Below are 20,491 nucleotides of genomic sequence, written 5' to 3' on the forward strand. Positions count from 1 at the left end.
TTTGTCACGAGAGTTGGGAAATACATTATGAGATATAGTTATCTCGTAATATTTTCTGTTTAAAATATATTTAAAAAGAAACACATTCATGTCGTATTCAGCTTTACGGAAAAGTAAAAATTAGATGGCTGTAAAAAAAATAACCTACAGCGATGAAATGTAATATTCTAACATATTGTTAAAAAAAAATTTTTCAACTCTTCTTTAAATCTTGTATTGAATTCGGCATCAAATTAAAACAAATAATAATAACCTAGGAACATCTACTTTATGTAAATATTTTTTTTTTTTTAATTTTGTAATATTTCTTTTCCCTTTTTAGTTTAGTCTTTAATCATTCATTACATAATATATACATATATCTTTTTTTTTATTTATAAATGGTTGGGGCACAACTTCCTGAGCTACTTTTTTATAAAGGTACTTAAATGTTTTTTTATAGGGGAGGGAGAAATAAAATCTAGTAATTATGAACCAGTATAATAATATTATTTTTCAACATGAAATAGCAAAATGTGAATATATGTAGGTTATGAAAGTAAAGCTATGGAGGTGACGATTTCTCCTTTCTTACTTTTAATAATTGAAAATTTAACCTCGACATTTAAAGGAAATCCCATTAAATAAAAATATAGGGCTATATTTTAATACTAAATTTAATAATAATAATAAAGATAGTAATTTGTTAATGATAGTAATTTTAATGTCAACTTATTCTTATATAAGCAGATATAAAACTCTTATACCCAACACACACACACAGACACAAAACATGTGAATGTAAAGAATAAATTATGAAAATGACTTTCAAGGCTGTATTTAATGACAAAACTATGTGAAAAAAATCAATAAAATCATTGTAGATGATATCTCATTTTTAACTATGTTTTTGGAAACTTAATGTAGATGCTTTGTCTATGCCTACTCTATTAATTAAAAGCAATTTAACTGAACCACAAAATCTACAAATTTGGAATGGAGTAAAGATTTAGAATGTAGGCCTAGATTTACAAGATAGATCAGTAACTATGCATAACTATGCTTCAATAACTAACTATATCCTCAGCAATAAGTATGCTGAGCTATACTTCAATAACTATGTGCCTCTATCCCTGAGTAGAGGCACTCCACCAGCAGTTCACTCCAAGGCTGTTTAATTGTATGGCCCAAGCCGACATATTCCCGTAGAACTGAAAGTGAGAAAAAAAGGATCAATAAAAAGTTAGATATATAATTATTGTCATTCCTTGGAGAAACCTAGTGCAAATACTGTGGTTCTTCCAAACGGACTGATGTTTCACTTTCCAGTTCAAGGTCCATTCCAAAAAGCAGCTGTCCATTCCATCCGCAATTCTTTGGAAAATTGAAGCACCTTTACCAAAATGAGATCAGGTAACTTACTCTTGCAGATTCCTCTTACAATGACAGTAGATGAATGTTAGAGAATATTTACCTTGTCCAAGGGGCTCTTTCATATCATGTACCATCCACCTTACTCTGAGCACAACATACAATCACCTTCATATTCAATGTAAAAATATGTTTTCTAGCAGTATCAGATCTGTCATTTGAAATATTATTTGTTATAGTGATAAGCAGAAGGGTATCCTTTTGAGTAGTGACATGTAGTAAAAGAAGAAATTAGATCCAATTGCCAGCATTCCCATTAGCCAATCAGAATCATTATGCAATCGACACCACCACCACCACCACCAAATGGACTCATACTCGCAAAACAATGGATTCATAAAAAAAAAAAATTTTTGGTGCACTGAAAGGGTTCAGAGTTCTCTAGTGGCTTTGGACACAACCCAGCTCTATCCTGGTCCAGTCAACCAATTCACCTTGCATTACAAAACTACTCCACCAATGAACAGTTTCAGCCACAGGTACCAGACGCAGCCTGGGAGTATCTGTTACATAGCATGGTATCCAAATCTGATCTGTAGAGCGACAAGGAACAGAACACCATCCACAGATTCAAGTTGAAACTTGAAGTTGAACTGACAGTGCAAATACTATCCCATATTTAAAAACACAACCTTCCTCTCCCTGCTGTAAGTAATAAAAACCATCAACAACTCCAGTGAGTCCAGTCTTAACCCTGAAACAGTGAACATTATAATGTTATCTCCATGTCAGGGTCTAACACATACCTGTGGTCCCAGAAATTTTCATCTTGGTTTTCACATATGTGAACAGCTGTAGTGCTTGTTTCTTGAATTTAGTTTCCAAACAGGACAGAACTACTGGGAATGGGAATAAATATTACTGATGCTAGCAATTATATTTTGAACTGTTTAGATATAAATATAAAGTTGTAACAAAATTAACTTTTTCAATAAAAATTAATAGGGCCATTTAAGAACAGATACAGGATTCCTAAAGGAATAAACTCATCAATCCCACAATCCACACAATCTAGAATTGTGTGACATTTAAAAGAATTCAACTAAACTATAAATTGTTCAGCCCTGCTTCCACTGGAACTGAAAATGTTGCAAGCGTCTACAACTTTGTTTGGTAGGCATAACAGATGATTTAAAATTTTTTTCCAAAACAATGAAAAATATAAATTATAAAAAAAATTCTATATTAGAATTGATTTTTACTAGATTATACTAACTCATTTATCCAGACAGTAAATAAATTGTTTGATAAGAAAAGAAGAGAAAGATGAAAATCATGTGATTTATAATCATGGGATATTCTGTCCCAGAAATAGCTTAACGAGCTTTACAAATACCCAGTTTCAATGTACCAAATTTCAATGTACTCAGTTTCACTAATAAAACATAAACAAATAATTTGATATTTGCCAATCTCTGGGGTTAAGTGGTAGCATCTCAACCATTCATCCGGGAATTCCAGATTCAAATTCCGGTCAGGCAAGACATTTTTCATATACTAAAAAGTTTCATAGGTAAAAGCTTCAAAAACTTGTGTAGCATATTAATTTATTATGTAAAAAAATTTTATTGAAATGGATAATTTGAATCTCATTCATGAAAATTTGAATTTATTTAAATTTGAATATGACTAGTTTAAATTAAATAGTGTCAATAATTGAGGTATTTTAATACCATTGAGGAATTAAGAGTTTTGAAAAAAATTTTCTATATTCATACTTCCAATTACTTTGAAAGTTGGATGTTAATATCTTATTATTTCATAAAAATTTAACTTCATTTCATTGCAATGATCTATAAAAGGAACAAGTAGGTTTGTAAAAGTTCACTGAAAAATATTATTTACATGTAAACAATCATATGTAAAGCCAAATTTCATTGAAAAATCATTACATGACATGTAATGATTTGTGATGTGTAATGACCTGTAGTAGGCAAAGAAAAACTCAAAAAAATCTAAAGTTGTTTTTAATTAATGGCGATCTTCATTGGCAATCTTCTAAAGTACAGATCTCCATGGCCGAGTTGTAGTCTCTCGGCCAAAGGTCCAAGGTTCAAATTTCAGTCAGGCATGGAATTTTTCGTACACTATAAAATTTTTAATTCATATTCCTACAACACAAGATTTGAGCTTAGGTGGGAAATTAATAATGAAAAAAAAATTGATACTTTTTTCAGAGAAAAGTTTCTATGCCTTTCTAATAATACATAGTTATAGATCTATGTATACCTTTTTCATGTACCTTTTAATCAATAGAGTCACCAGGTGTTGGTATTTAAATAGAAATAATAATAATTAATTTACTTATTTTCTCTCTCCAATAACTATAGGCCTATGCCCAGTTGTAGTTAAATTAGTTGACCCTAGCTCCACTCCATTTTTTTAATGATAATTCTGTAGCATGTAGGAAAAATGCCAAGCCTAACTGGGATTTGAATCCAGAACCTTATGGATGACAGGCAGACACTAACACTCCACCATAGAAATCGGCAAGCATAACAATAAGTAAAACTTTTATCTTATTTTCTATTTAATGTTGAACCCAAATGACAATTAAATGTCTGTAAGAATAAAATAAAAGTATATAAATCTTTTTTTACAGATGATCTACCAGTTATTATCCACTTGACCAACAGCTCTTATTCTAAAAATGTTTGCTGTATAATTACTAACCAAAGTTTACAGAGAGTTGGTAACCAGTTGTCTGATCAGTGAAACACATAGTTTTCATGAATATTTTAAAACAGTTTAATGCTGAATAGCTGGTGAACATATAGAGTGACAAAAGGGCTACTTTCACTTGTAAAAATGATCATTTGATCATTTTTACAAGTGAAAAGAGCTTCCATATTTATGGAAGCTCTTTTCAATCATCCTATTTTTATTATAAAAGAATTTAATTTTAATTTTAATGGGTGGATAAACACTAATATGTTAAACTCAGCTGAATATCAAAAATATAATCAAAAAACTTTTAATTTTTATTAGTTAAAATCTATTTAAATTCATTTTTCATTTTTTCAATGAAAAAGATTATTATTTTTTAAAAATTATAATTAATTTAAACAAAAATGATATTGTATAGAAAATTATCTCATAATTATATATAATTATTCTCTTAGTTGCATGTTTTATATATTGTTCAGAAAATACCATGAATTTATGCATTTACAGCTTTGTTTTGTTATGAATTTTTAATAACAGATGTTGATTTTGAGCTTGCAAACTATTCATCTGTATATGCAATAAACATCTTACTGACTTAAATGTTAAACATACCATGACATATTCACAATATTTATTATTCTTCCAAAATTTTTAAATAATATAAATATTCTTCCAAAATGCTTGATTTTCGATATAATTTGCTAACAAAAAAATAAACTGCCCTGCAAGTTATTCTCAACAGATCCCTTCATACAATGATGAGTATCATCAAAGTAAACAATTAAGGAAAAGGTATTGTATCATTTATTTCAGTTCTTGTTGAATATGTTACGTTGTATGTTTTTTGTCACCTGAAAAATCTGAATTCTAACATTTTAAAACCAGCTATAGTTTTAGTTATACAGTATGGACTTAGAGACTGATTTATAAAAGAGGATAATGAAATAAACTGAGTAGAATTTTCAGCAAGAAATCATTTGGATTCCCATTAATAATAAAGATAGTATTTCTATTGACCATAATGAAAAATTTCTGAGTGATTTATTATATGACAAATTCTCATGGGATGATTAAATTGATTTTTTTTTGTAATGAAATCAAACTGTACTGTTTTGCTTTGAAACACTTTAATAAAATGCTAAGCTTGTCATCATTATTAAATATTTGTTTTGCTTACGTATATTGGTCTAAATCATATCATCTCTTGGGGCTCTTCTTTGTGTTTGTAAGATACAAAAATGGGCTATAAGATCATTATTTGTTGTCCTTAAATATGAAAAGTGTAGATCGATGTTTAAAAACAAAATATATTAACTTATCCTTGTGCTTATATTTATGACTGTGCAATATTTGTTAAAAATAATAGTCACTTCTTAAAAAAGGGTTCAGTTTAAAGAGCCTTATTAAGCTTGTGTTGTGATTTTTGATTTTACCAAACCATTTAAAGAAATCTTCCTGTAAATTATTTAAAATACATTTAATTAGATTTTTTTTTATGGAAGCAATATTAATTTATCAATTAATTTTTATATTACACTAATAAAAATTTTGAAAAACCTGAATTTTCTGCATCCTGTTCATCATATACATAAATATGTGCTTAATTCTAAATTTTTACATTTTTTTTAATTACTTTTTTTATTTAGTAACTTCATATACTTAATATTATTTCATATTTTTATATTTTAAATAATTAATGGAATCTAATCACATTTATATTTTATCTAGTAAATAAATGGATAATAAAATTTTATTTATTTATTTATTTTTAGCAAAATTTTGATGGTGGCTAATATGTCATAAGTGACTGTAGTTTTTGCTGTTTATTGAAAAGGTGTAGTTTTTGTGTAAGGAATCTTTATGTATAAATTTTTTATTGTTAGCATAAAATGCCAAATTATTAAAATCTCTATGTATATTTGTTTAATTTTATTTACTTTTACAGGGAATCTAAATATGTTTCATAGGGCTGTTAAAGGGAATTGCTGAACATGACTAATTTTACTGAACTTTTCCAGTACAAGATCTTGAAAATTATTTTCTACAGTAATTTTTTTGAATTTTTTATCTATATAATGAAGTTGAATATGTTTTGTTTTATAAATATTTGACAACTATTTTTGGCTAGAAAATGTTTGCAAAATTCTTAAACTGAGAGTAGTTAAGAAAATATGTCATTTTCAATTGCAATATTATTAAGCAGTTCTAGAAGCTGGAGAGCTCTAGAATTCTTACATATGCTGTGTAGCTCATTACACTGATTATGTCATTATTATTTAAAAGAATATAAAAGTTAAAAAAAATATGTTATGATTGTATAAGATAAGTCACTTATTACTTTTTCTTTAAATGATTTTTGTTCACCACCAAACATGTAAAATTAAAAAAAAATCATTACAAAGCTGTGTTTTTGAGAGGAGTAATTATACTTAACCCAAGTTAAATTTATCCAATTTCTGTTCAAAATCCTCTGCAATTTCATGAAATTCATTTCAGTTCTTAAAAATTTTTTATAAAATAATCCTTTTGAAAGAATACAAAAAAAACATAAGTAATTCAAATTTTTTAGCTTTATATTATTTAATTAATTATTTATCAAGTTGCTTTCTTCTTAAAAAAATTATCAAAGAAAATTTTTTACCAAGGTAATGGGTTGACAGTGAATACAGATTTTTTTTGTTAATGATAATTTACCACATGGTTTCCTGTCATGATTAATAAAGTTTGTAAAAATAATTAGATAAATGTTATGTTCTTTTTTTTAAAAAAGAAAAACTTATGTTTAGAAATTTTATTTATTTTTCTTGACAATCTTTTTTTATTATTCTGGTTAAAAAAAAACTTGTTGCATCATAAGAAAGGCAGTTAGAAAGACTGTAGTATTTAATAATAATTGAGAAAAAAGAATCCTTTAAGTTTTGTTGAACTCACTTTGGCCTTTATTTAAATAAATCTAGACCAAATAATGATAAACAAAAATTCTAAAAATGTCAGTAATTACATTCTTATTAAGGTAATGCCTATAAATATAAAATGAAAAAAAAAAAAACATTTTACGAGGCATACAAATGCAGCAGAGTTAAATGCTATTAGTTTTGTATTATAAAAAATATTATAATGTACCAATTATGAGAACTGCTTCATTTTTTGTAACTAAATGTACATAAAAAGCATTACAAATGCATTAGTAAAATAATGTGACCAATTGACATAAAACTGAGAAATTACCTTGCTTCTTAATGCTTTTGGTCTGTGGTATAATTGTCCTGTTCTCAGCTTTATTCTTTTTGTATCTCCTTCTTTCTTATTCTGTTGTTCTGCAAAGATGTCATAATTTGATGATTACATTAAATTGTAACACTTGTTTCATTTGTAATTCTAATACTTTTTCCTTAGTTATATTTAGTTTCTGATGGGGACCTATGTGAAGTGGCAACTTTGACAGTTAGCTTGTTGGAGTATCTTTCTTTTACTAGAGCACTATAAAAAAGCAGAAGTAAAGAATAGAGTCACATCTATTAAAGATATGAATAATCATTAATATAGTTAATTTGTTTACAAAGTTATTTTTAGAAAAGTTTTTTTTTACAATCGTACCATTTTTTATAAATATTTATACACAATCCTCTACTTTTGAGTAGGTATTTCTAGAATTTTTTGATAATTAGCCCAACCAATTTTTATAATGATTAGATTGTTAACTGCCGGGCTCTGTGACGCAAGTGGTAGCGTTGGCCTTTCATCTAGAGGTCCCGGTTTCGAATCCCGAACAGGCATGGCATTTTCACACACGTTACAAATCATTCATCTCATCCTCTGAAGTAATACCTAACGGTGGTAAAAAAAAAATTGTTAACTTGTAATTCAACAGATGCCTGATAAGGTCTGGTTAAATTCCTGATAAGGGCCTTTTCATTCATCTCGTCTTTCTGATTAGATTACGTATATTGTACATTCAAATTGTAATATAGAAATAAAATAAAAAATAGAACATACCAATACAGTACCGATTTACATCCAGACATTTATAACTCCCGCCAAACCTTATGCATGAGGGAAATTTTGCTGGGAAACTATGGAAACGGCGGTTTGTAACACGCCTGAACTACTATCGAGTGCCGTAAATGCTAAAAAATTGTTTGGTTAATAAATTGTGTCAACGAACTCTATGTTAAATCAAAATGACTTCTGTAAATATGCGACAGCAGAAATTAGAACAGCAGGTATGTTGTTAAATTGTTTTTGTTCTTACAGTATAAAAATTTCATAAATGTTTCATCAGATTACGTTTTATTTGTTGTTTGGAAACCTAACCTAGGTGACCTAGTATTGAATCATGGTCCCGTTTTGTGAATTGTTTTCATTAAATTCTAATAATTGACCTATTTTCTTAACTTAGGTTAAATACGGCATTAATATCAATTAAATGCGAAAATAGTGATTGTTTACCGTTTATGTCTATGTATTTTGTTGATTACGTTATATTTCACATAATACACTTTCATGTTCGATTAAAAAAACAAACAACATTCATGTAAAGTAAAATGCTTTTTCGAATTTATTTCTCAAAAATATTAAACTGAATTTAATCATTGTAAACATAACGAATCTTTGAATGCGTAACGCCGTTTTTTATTGAAGGCATTTCGTTCGTAGATACTTTCATATAATGCATTGTACTAATAAAAATATAACTCGATTCCATTTAATTTATAATAATGTCTAGTTAAAATAATTTAAATTATTTACTAGATTGAATATTGCTGAGGTGAACATTACCGTTAAATATGATCTTGTATTAAATTTTGACACCCTGATAAAAATTAGATTACGTTGTTTAAAAATTATAAAAATAAAAATTAGATTGTCTTTTACAACACTGCTGTGGTGAATATTTCCATTTAATATGGTCTTTTATTCAATTTCGAATGTCTTGAATAAAAATTAGATTATGTTGTTTATAACTTTTATATGTTATTTGTTACTTTAAATGTTCATTTGTCTGTATTCGCTTATTGTATCATTTGTATGTTAAAAAAAACCGAAATTAAATCTTTGTCTAGGGGTTTTTTGTAAATTGGCTGTAACTGTGATTAGCTTTGAATTTTGTTGAACTGGTGTTTTAATCTTTCTTGTGGTACCAGAATATATTCAAATGCATAGATCTTGACATTTACTCAACATATTTTTGTGTTTTACAGGCTGGATCAATGAAAAATAAAAAGTCACTTAAATATTCCTGTATCTTTTATCAGTTTTTAATCTGTTGCAAAGACTGTGAAGGAAAACAAGCATAAGAAAAGTAAAAAAATAAAAATATTAATATAATTTAAACTGCAATAATCATTTAGAATACTTTTAATTGAGCACTGTTTTTTCTTTATAAAACAGTAACCTGATGCATTGTTAAGGAAAAAACCATTCAGAAACTGATCTGTTGGTTAAATAAACTGTTCTTTTTTAATAAAATTAACATGAATATATTCTTTTTCAATTATTATCATCCTTATGCTAATTAATCTGTATTTTCTTCGATTTTACTTGAAATTTCATTTAGGGTTTCTAATAGTAGGTAAATGACATTTTATATAAAAATTATTTTTCTTGTTGAACATTTGACATAATAAAAATATTATGGATTATTTTCTTCAAAAAATAAAATGGGTCAATGATGCCAAATACCAAAACATTACAATGCCCAATCACTTCATTATGTAGTGGAATTTCAAGGATCCTTTTGGTTTGATCTTCAGGCAAGAAATAAAAGTTTTATTTATTTTCTAAACCCAGTAAATTTAAATGAACCTTATCCAGTATAATCATGTTACTTAAAACTTTTCAAACATCTTTGCTTGGATGAAACATGTTGCAAAAATCTAGACTGAAAGTTAAATCATTCAGGAAACATTTCTGCACAATCAGCATTTTTTTATAAATTAAAAATTGTAATACTGAATCCTGGCATAAAATTCTACATTTTGTTCAGTATTAAATTTAACAATTTTGAATGCTAAACTTAGACTGCTTACCTATCAAATTTGTGTGTCAAATGTAGTATGTTAATTATTACTCAGTCAATGTTTTCTGGAGTCCTTATTTTTTTCTTTCTTTTTTAATAAATATTGAAATGCTACTGGTTGATTTAAAATTTTTACTTAATGGGGATTGTTAAAATCAGGATAAATTATTGTTGAATGGAAATTATTGACTCAATTTCACTGTAGGCCATAATAGTGAAAACTCATGTGCAAGGTGTTTGTGGTGACTGGAACTTTAGTATTCATAGAAACAACATTAATGGGTTTGTCCTCAATAAACCTAAGTTTAAAAGCAGTATTATAATTATCTTGGGGTTGTAAAAATTTTCAATTAGGAGAAATTAAAAAAAATAAATCTTATTGTTTGGGAGTAATTGTGTCAATTTTTTAAGGTTAATTTTAATTACTGTTATTAACACAGTTTACCATGTAGTATTTATAGCCTTGTACATTTATTTACGCTACTTTTTTTTTGAGGATTAGCTCATTATTGAAGTTTTCTTCAACGAAACATAGTTATATATATTTAGTCCTAATTTAAAAAATAATACTGTGTCCATAATATAATGGTGGGATTTCAAACAGTCATAATTTTTTATCAAAGCATGTCTAAGAAGTGAAGTATGCGCCAAAATGAAAAGAAACTCTCCAACAATCTTATAGCAAGATGAATGTTTTACATCACTTTGTTAACAGAAAAATAAATATAAAATTCTAACAGAAATTATTTTTTTAATTTATTTACAACTGACATCAATAGATGAGAATTATAAGATACACAACTGATAGTGGCACTAGCAGTAGTAACATTAAAGATGACCTCAAATAACTATAGTTCAAATCAGCTCAGTTCGGTTTTAAGTTGCGCACCTGGTGCAATTAAACTTAGTGAAACTAACATATTTATCCTTTTCTTTTTCTTGTATAACTCCTTGCCACCATACTTTATTCTTTATCATAACTGCAACCTCTCATTCATTGCTTAATTCTTTGCTTCTTTTGATTTTCCACTTTCCTGTATCAAAGATTTTTTTAACACTTTTCAGTAGATAGCTGTTTTGATTCAAGTCTTTTAATGCCAATATTTTCCCTTAACATGTTAGTTTTATGGTTGTTCTACATAAATGAGATTTGACTTGTTTGACAATTAATGTGAACATTGACTATAGTCAGTATAAAACCTCTTTACATGTATTTGACTTGAGCATAGCTCCTAGATATTTAATACTGTCCACCCATTAAAAAACTTCTCCACCTAATTGTAGAGTGTGATTTTTTCTCTAGACACTAGAAGACATTTTGATTTCCAGTAATCTTTTAGTCTGTTTTTTCAGTAATTTAAAACAAGCTGTTGGTCTCCTTACTGAATTGTTGTTGAACAAACGTTTTTATTTTTTCTTGTATTTTGAATTTTTTATCCATATGTTTATTACACAGGCCTGCAAAATTTAAGTTCTTCAAAGCTTTTTAAAAAATTTATATTAAATATACTGTTCTTTGGGGAGCTGATCTCAATTTTGATGAATGAGGATGATATGTAGGAGTGTAAATGAAGTGTAGTCTTCTGGAACTCTCGACTCCCATATCAGAGACGTTTTCACACCACTAGACCAACACTGGTAACTTTTCTCCATCTGTTTAATGTCTTGGTGAAAACATTCGTTCTGTTCTTCACTCACTGCTCCAAGATTTTTGGGGAATAAATATAAATGTGCACGAAAAAAGTGAATTTTTATGCCCATAGAACATCCTAATATTTTGAATATTTCCAGCATCCTTTCAACAGTGTTTTTTTTAGCCAGTGTCCTTGGTATTTCATTAGAATTTGATAACATTTTTAAAAGCAGTCCAAGCATCTTTTTCAATATTATTCATTGTGGGCAGAAGACTTTCATCTGTTATAAGCCTTTGTATATCTGGCCCAGCAGATATGCTTTCTTTCAGCTTAGCTCTGGAAAATGAGAGAACTTCAAGTGTACTTAAAGTTTTTGTTCTTTTGTTAAAGCTTTAATAAACTGACCCAGAAATATATAGAGTAGTAACAGTTCTTTTCAAGTCAACAAGGCTTTCAATTATCCTTACTTCCTATCTCCAGAATTTCCTAGCAGGCAATTTTTTTTTGTACCCAGTGTGTTATCTTGTTCAGTAATCCCATTTACATAAGAAATGTGGGTACTTAGCATGTTCACCATTGATCTATGTTCATTATTTTTTATTTTTGTAACTGTCATTTCAAAAATTAATGTAACCTACTGAGTGACCAACAGGTACAAAGGCATACTTGTTCTCATTGTACTCAACAGCTTTTAGACTTCTTTAGAAGAATCTGTGAAAAGTTTCCATTCATCTACTTTGTACCCAATGATAAATTTGTACATCAAACTAAGAATAGCGTTGCAGTTTGCTCTTATGAAAAGCAGGGAGTAAGTTCTTGTTCTCTTTTCCTGAGAACAAGAGGTGCTGCAGATAGTAGATGTTCTTGCTTACTAAATAAAGTGACTTTATTTAATCTGGAACCCAATAATTCAGCAGATTCTTTGGTTAATCCTAAATCTTACTAGAAAATTTAGTTTGGATGAACAGCTGTGGACCTTCATTATCTTCATCTTGGTGAAATATTTGATTATTAACTTATTCATCATTATTTGAATCAGAAACTTCAGAAAGTTATTTTAATATTTGGAAGGAAGAGGTAGTTCTAGTGAATTTTGTGAGCTTTTGCTGGGAAGGTTTGGATATCAAACAATTTTCTTAGTTTTGAAATTTTAGTCTTTAACGTAACAAGAGTAAAAATAACAGTTATTGAAGTCATTTTCTGGTCCTCTAAAGGATTGGGACACCAGATCTTGAAAATTTTATTTTTATCTTTCAACAACTTTCTTAGTCCTCCATGCAAACAAAAGAAATTTTGTGAGGAGCTCATGATTTACCTTGATCTCCCAACTTTAATTCAAAGTATGCATGATAAACTTTCCTAATAAAAATCTATAATGTTTCTTTGATGTTTTTATATGTTTTTAACATCATTTTGTTTGTAATGAAAAGAAGTTGACCAGATGGTTTACAGAACAATGGCTACTTATTTTTTTCACAAAAAGTTTTTAAATAACTAAATTAACTCCCAAAATTGAAGTTAGAAAACTATATATGTATAACGTTTTTAAAATAAAAATTTAAATCAATACAAAAAAATACGTAAGAAACTAATATTGTAATAATCTACAATATTGTAATAATTTATTGTGATCCAAAACTGAAATACTAAACAAAATAAATTGGTACTTACCTATTAACGCCACCGCAGCTTTATTTAAAAACAAAGTAGTCAATCGGATTACGGTGGAAAATGGGCCGATATAGAGTTTAACATAGATTCAAAACAGTCTCTTTATTTATTTTATAAATATAATTTAACCAAACTTAACCTACGCTCGCTATTATTTATTATTTAAATAACAATAATTACAGAATTTATTAAATAAATTCTCAAAAAATTACGGTGTTAATTAGTCAAGGTTAGCGAGCGAAGCGAGCGTAGGTTAAGTTTGGTTAAATTATATTTATAAAATAAATAACCATTTCCTAAAATTAATAAAGAGACTCAATAAAATAAATACTCAATTTTAAATAAAGCTGTAGCTGCGGTGGCGTTAATACTGGAAGTAATATGGTTCCAGTAGTATTTTAAACATAATCATAATGATTCTTGGAATAAAAATATTGATGTAATGCTATCTGTATTCCGATCTTCTATTGTTTTTAAATTGGAGATAAATTAGAGTGAAAGATAATTTGCACATTTACAGTAATTACCACTTTTAGGGGAAATAGAGTATAATTATAAAAATGTACACGAAAAAGTATAAATGGTATTGCTATAATTTTCTGATAGATCATGATAATATGTTTAAATCATACCATAATATAAAACAGTATTATGTATTATCAGCACCAGTAAGATGGTAAAAACATAAAAGACAGGAAGTAAAACTGTTCACAAAAAAAAAAAATACATTTATAAACAAAATTATTTCTCACTAAATCAACAAGTAAAGCACATAAAATATTTTATTATCTTTACACTGTCATTATATTGATCAATTAAGAGTCTATTGAAATTGTTTTTATTGATGTCAGCAAATTACTACATAAAGTAATTAGAGAAGTATGTATTCTACCACCGTAAACAAGTTCAGTTACATTTTATGAAGTTATTTATTAGTGATTTTATCTTTACTAATGAATTAAGATAACTAATAATAAATTAGATGTATATGTGCATCTGATAGTAGGATATTTATAGAATATAAGTAGGATATAGGAAATTCCTAAAATATGTCATTAGGGATAAAGAGCATGGTTTAGTATTAGATTTAAATTGAAGTATTTTTAAATTTTATGTATCTTGATATCATCATATCAAGTGTCTTCATTAGTAATTACAGCAAGTAGGTTAAATGTGTAACGCTTATAGAGCTGAATATCATCTGTACTTGAACTTGCCAGCTGAACAAAGAAGGTGGTGGAAATCCCTTTCTCTTTTTCCTTAGTAAATTTTGTATTTTTATTCCTGATAATGGCTTTGCCAATTTTGGGAATGATATGGAGGTCTTTTGAAAAGTTCTTTGTGACAAAGAAAACAGAAGATTTTTCAGATATTTTTTTTTATTTTTTAACTTAATTGCCTTGCAGATTGATAGATTTAAACCAAAGATTTTTCCAAATTATTTTATTCCCCCAGAGTAATACAATTTGTCCTTCTCTGCAAAATAAGCAGTTTTCTCAGCTTTGAAATCATTTGAAGTGAATTTTCATTCAGAAAGCTATTTCATGTGATCTGGGAAAAGGAAGTAAAGGAACTGGGAGCCAAATACAGAACATTTGGAAGCATTTCAAACCATAGGTTATGGAATTTTGCAGCAGTGTCCCAAGACAGGTGTGCAAACACGTTATTGTGGTGAAAAAGCACTTACTTTTTGGCCAGATGCAGATGTTTAGTGTGAAATAGTACCCTTCAATTGGTCCAGTACTAAAGCAAAATACTCACTGGTAATGGTTGTTTCTTTTTCCAGGTAGACTATGATTGTGATACCATGAGAATCCCAAAAATACAGCCATGACTTTCCTGCTGATAAAACTGTTTTCACATTCTGTGACCCACTTTCATCTGTTTTCAACCATTGTTTGGTTTCTGGCACATAATGGTGGTTCCATGTTTCATCTATTGTTATAAAAATTCAAAGAGGAAATGCACTTAAATAAGTCTAAACGCTCTTTAGAAGTGTAATAATGTACAACCATTCATCATCTTCAAAGAGTATAGAACTATATTTAAATTCAGCAGTCCACTTTATTACCATAAAAAACAAAGGAAAAGAATCCTTTGAGGTAGAGTGTAATTCTTTTGTGTTTCCATTATGGTTAAACGTTTAAAACAACTTATGTTATGACCACTAAAAGATATATTTTTCAGAAAATGTCAAAACTTGTTTGCTTTACTCGATTGCTACAAACAAGCAATTACATTCATACGTCTGAAACTAGCAATCTTATCTAAAGGAATACTTGACAAATATTATAGTCATTTGGTTATAGTTCCACCATTGCTGAGTCAAGCCAAGATCTTTGTGGATGACCCTTGTATATCACACTTGTGTATAATCATGGTGGTAATGACTTCATGGCACCCTAGTAAGTAGATAAGAAAACTAGAAATAGAAGTTCTATAATTTTAACTTTCTATTGTTTCGGACATAAAATATCTCTTTTTGTCAACTAGAGTGAAAAATAGAAATTGAATAAGGAAATAGATAGGGGGGAACAGTTGGTTGTTTTTGAATTGTTTAAGTTTTATTCATTTATTACAAATTTTATTCAGTGTAAAATATAGATATTCATAAAAGTTGTTAAAATTTAGATGCCTAAATTTAATAATTACTTCTGTGTCTTAATCCTTAATATGTATGTTTTTTTTTTTATAAAAAAACATTTCATATTATACTGTAAGTAGAATTTTTAATATATTTTATTTTTTCTTAGATCTGCCTTTATTAAAAAACAAACTTATGTATGTAAGCCTACTTTTATTGAAAAAAATCATTCCTACTAGGCAAAAATAGGCGACTATTCATATGTTTTTATGCTGCAGGCATTTATACATGAATTTGACATCACATTCTTTTCCAAATTGTGGTTGTAATTCACTGTAAATACTCTTTCTTATTCCTTCACTACTCCTTAGTAAAACTTGACACTGCTTGATTAGAAAATATTTCATGTTTACATCTCGATAGAACCTAATATAAATATGGTTTAGAATAATACATGTAAAATATCTTTGCATCAATTTAATACATGCATGTAAAGTTGTATAAGATCATGTTATATTAAATTTTGTTATAAAATATTATTTTATAAAAGATAAATTATTAAATAAAACAACAACAAATGCTTAGATCTAATACACAAAACGTTAAAAAAATGTTTTACAGATTTTTTGCCGATATCACCATGTTCTGAATAAAAATATTTGTCAGGAATGATTGATTTTTTTTTACTTTATCCATCTCTGATAATTTTGAACATATAATAAAAAGTGGTGCTGTAATAAACAATTAAGTACCTATTCTTTGCTGATATTTTTGACAATTTTTAATAGACTACCAGTACTAATTTATAAATCTGTTTCAATAAATGTATGCAATATTTACATAATTAATAATTTATTTATTTTAAATTATATGTATTTTGACAAAATATAAAATAATAAAGTAAATTACTTTCCCAACCTCCATGAAACAGTGATGACATCTTTACATTTCATCATGACTTTTTGAGTTCAGATCCCAGTCATGTTTCACGTTTTCTGTAGGCTACAAGAATTTCATATCATGTTTCTTTTCATAAGCAGTATGTTTGTGGGATGAATTTAATTGTCTAATAAAAAAAGTATTTATCAATAATATTTCTTTACCTGTAGAAAAAAAAAATGATTTAATTTCAAGCCTAATGTAATGTTTAGAAAGTTCAGCAATATCATTTCCAGATTTTATATTTCATTAAACATTATAGCTTTGTAGTGTACATCTAAGATTTTACTGGGTAAAGCAAAAGTTGTAAATTTGAAATATATGAGGCTATTGTTACTGGCCATTTTTATAGAATTGTAAATATTTTTCCCAGTTAAAAAATTAAGAAAACCCATCCCAGATATTTTGTGTTTTATCTATCAAATTGAACTTTTTAACTGTTCAGCTAGTTCCCAACTACTCGGGTGAGTGATGCTTAACTATTATACAAACTCAGATCATTGTGTATGAAAGTCACAGTTGGTTATGACTGCTACTAAAATGTTGATAAAATTTGTCGGTCTACTTTGCAAGATGTTACATTGCTGTAATTTATAATATATTCTTGTTATAATAATTATTTTTAATACTATGTTTTAAATCAGATCATTTATTGTTCGGGTTTTAATCATTTTTACATCTCAATTATCTTATCACATCATTTTATTGCTTTTAATAATTAATAATTTTTCAAATTTATAAATTAGTACAAACAGTTTATTATTAAAGTATCCTGTTAAAAATTCTGTATATTACTTTTTTTGCGAGGGAAAATAAAATGTCAGCAAAGAAGAAATATTCTCAAATTATGGTAATTTTAATTTTTGCTATTCTAATCGATTAATGTTTATTTTTCTCAAATATTTTACTCTGTATGGAATTAAAGTTTTGCTCACTTAGTTTAGAATATAAATAATGTAGGCACATTATTTATTGATAATATGTAACCATTTTAAATACTAATAAATTACTTTTATATCGATGCACACAGTGCACCTGTGTGTGAATGTGCTAGCTACACTTGAGTTTACAATATTTTTTTTATTATTTGAATCATACAGTTTAACTATTTTCATGTTACACAGCATAAAAGGTGTATATAAATTGTAAATATCTTAATCTGTACAAAATTTTTATTAGTAAACTTTACATAATGCATATATTAATGACTTTTTGAGAAAAACCTTTTGTTCTGTATAGAAATTCATTACGGAGCATCTTGTTGGAAGAAATGTTTAGTTGAAGATTATTAGAATGTACCAGAAATACAGTTATGGAATTTGCTATACCAATTTTCTTTGTTAAAAGCCATTAAAAAAAAACACCAAATTTGGGCACCAATAATTTCATTATGGTAGAATAAAAATAACATTTTTAATTATTTTTATTCTACTAAACAAATTATCAGCGGAAACCATGTTTAAGAAATTTAGTTTCATTATGGCCTTCTTTCGTCCTTGAAACAAAAATCAGGGGAAAATTTTCAGCAGCTAAAAAACTAAATCATACTTCTGGAGATGTATTCATAAAAACCGATTGCTTGTATTATCTCATATCAGTTCCTGAAATATTGCGTTGAAATTTTGAATTGATCTTCACATAGACATCAGCAAATATCTTTTCTGATGTTTGCTGTTATTTAATATTTAACCCATTCCCTTCCTGTGACATTTTACATATTTTTTTGTTACAGCATTTTATTACTGTTTTATGCTTATTTATTTTCAAATTGAATTTCTCCTCTAGTATTATATCAGTACTATTCAAAATTTTTTTAAATAAATTAATAATATATCTAATGAAAAAATTTATTTAAGACTTAAGTCTTAAATAAATTATTATTATTAAATAAAATATAGAAGTGCACTTCCATAAAGGTACTATACTCTACAAAAATATTTAAAAAAATGTCTTTCTATGTTGTAGTCTATATTTGATACCACTATAATTTGAGTCAGTTGTTTTTGTTAGTGTTTTACTTTTTCATTAATTATAGAATTACTTTAGAAAAGATTCTTTTGTATCTTTATAAAATGTTTTTGCTGGTATTAATATATGAAATCAGTTCCTGAAATATGGCCATGCAATTTTAAATTACCTGTAAAAGTACAAATTTGAAAATAACCTTAAAAATATTTATGTGAAGTGTAGCACGTTAAGTTAGTGAAAAAAAAAAAAAACAGAAGGAAAGAATTGGTCTTTGAAATGTGGTGGTTAAAGAATATATTGAAAATTAGATAAGTTGGTAGATAATTCACAAAATTAAAAGATTAAGAGAAATGAGTAGATGATGAGAGAAGTTTTAACAAAATTTTCCAATTGAACTAGGTTGGTTGGTCATATATTACGACAAAACAAATTTTATGATTTGAGGGATGTATAGAGCATAAACTTTATACGAGGTCTGTAAATTAAGTAATGAGACCAGTTTTTTTTTGGTAGCCAAAGTGGCAATACTGTAAAGTTACTAGTAAATACGTGGTTATATGAACAGCTGATTCATATTAGGTATTAATAGTTTTGGTCTACATAGCTTTGTTGCCACATGAGACTTTTCGTGAAATAGTTTTTGTTGTGCGTTACAAAAATAAATGATACTAATTATAAGCAATGTTATGCAATCAAGTTTTGTGTTAAACTTGGTGAGAATGCTACTGAAACTTTTTCAAAATTGAAAAGGGCATATGGAGATGACGCTCTATCACGAGTCCAAGTTTTTAGGTGGTTTAAAATTTTTTTCAGATGTCCGTTAAAAGTTGTCAAAAAGTGACAACAGTGTTAGCAAATCAGAGACTTGATACAGTACAACCGGCGATTAACTGTCAGAATGATTGCCAAACAAATGAATTTGAACCACACCACAGTTAATCAAATTAAAAAATTTGTTGTCCCAAAAAAAATCATTGTTGAACAGAAAAACAACAGAGTGGAAGTGTGCCGCAATCTTCTAGGGAGAATTGAAACTGATCCTGAATTTCTAAAAAAATATTATTACTGGTGATGAATCTCTGATATTTGAGTACAACCCAGGAACAAAACGCCAGAGCAAGGAGTGGCACACTTCAAACTCGTCACTCACAATAAAGCAAAAATGAGCAAATCAAAACAATGTTAATTTGTTTCTTCAATAGTAATGACATTGCCCATAAGGAGTTTTTGCCTACAGGACAGACTGTAAATCAATATGTTTACCGAGAAATTCTTGAAAGACTGCGAAAAAGAGTTGCCTGTGTGAGACCAGCTATCAGACAACTGAATGTTGCATCATGAAAATTTACCTTGTCCCACTACACTCTCAATTTATTAGTTTTTGGCAAACCAAAACATTCCTAGCTCCTCAACTACCTTATTCACCTGAATTGAGTTCCTGCGACTTTTTCCTGTTCCCGGCTAAAATATCACCTCAAAGAACACCATTTTGGAACAGTAGAAAACATTAAAAATAAATGTAACTGACCATTTGATGGATATTCAGATTTCTGAGTTTCAATACCGCTATGAAGAGTGGGAAAACCATTTGAAGTGTTG

At 27.9% G+C, this 20,491-nt stretch overlaps 1 protein-coding gene across 3 annotated transcripts in view; it reads left to right on the plus strand.

Moving 5' to 3' along the window:
- The window catches only part of ktub (Tub domain-containing protein ktub), an 86,190-nt gene that overhangs the window by 9,722 nt on the left and 55,977 nt on the right, over positions 1 to 20,491 (plus strand). The window contains exon 2 of one of the 3 annotated variants that reach the window (XR_012758167.1): positions 9,279 to 9,554. The exons of 1 other annotated variant lie outside the window; for it this stretch is intronic. Coding sequence is in view for 1 of the 2 variants with exons in the window: in XM_075378351.1 (XP_075234466.1) it covers positions 8,259 to 8,300 (42 nt within the window). In the remaining variant the exon portion in view is untranslated. Of the gene's footprint in view, positions 1 to 8,161; positions 8,301 to 9,278; positions 9,555 to 20,491 lie in introns of those variants that run through there. One more of the 3 variants, XM_075378351.1, reaches the window with a different exon arrangement.

Source organism: Lycorma delicatula, chromosome 11 (genome assembly GCF_047948215.1).
Source record: "Lycorma delicatula isolate Av1 chromosome 11, ASM4794821v1, whole genome shotgun sequence".
Classification (NCBI taxonomy): Eukaryota; Metazoa; Arthropoda; class Insecta; order Hemiptera; family Fulgoridae; genus Lycorma; species Lycorma delicatula.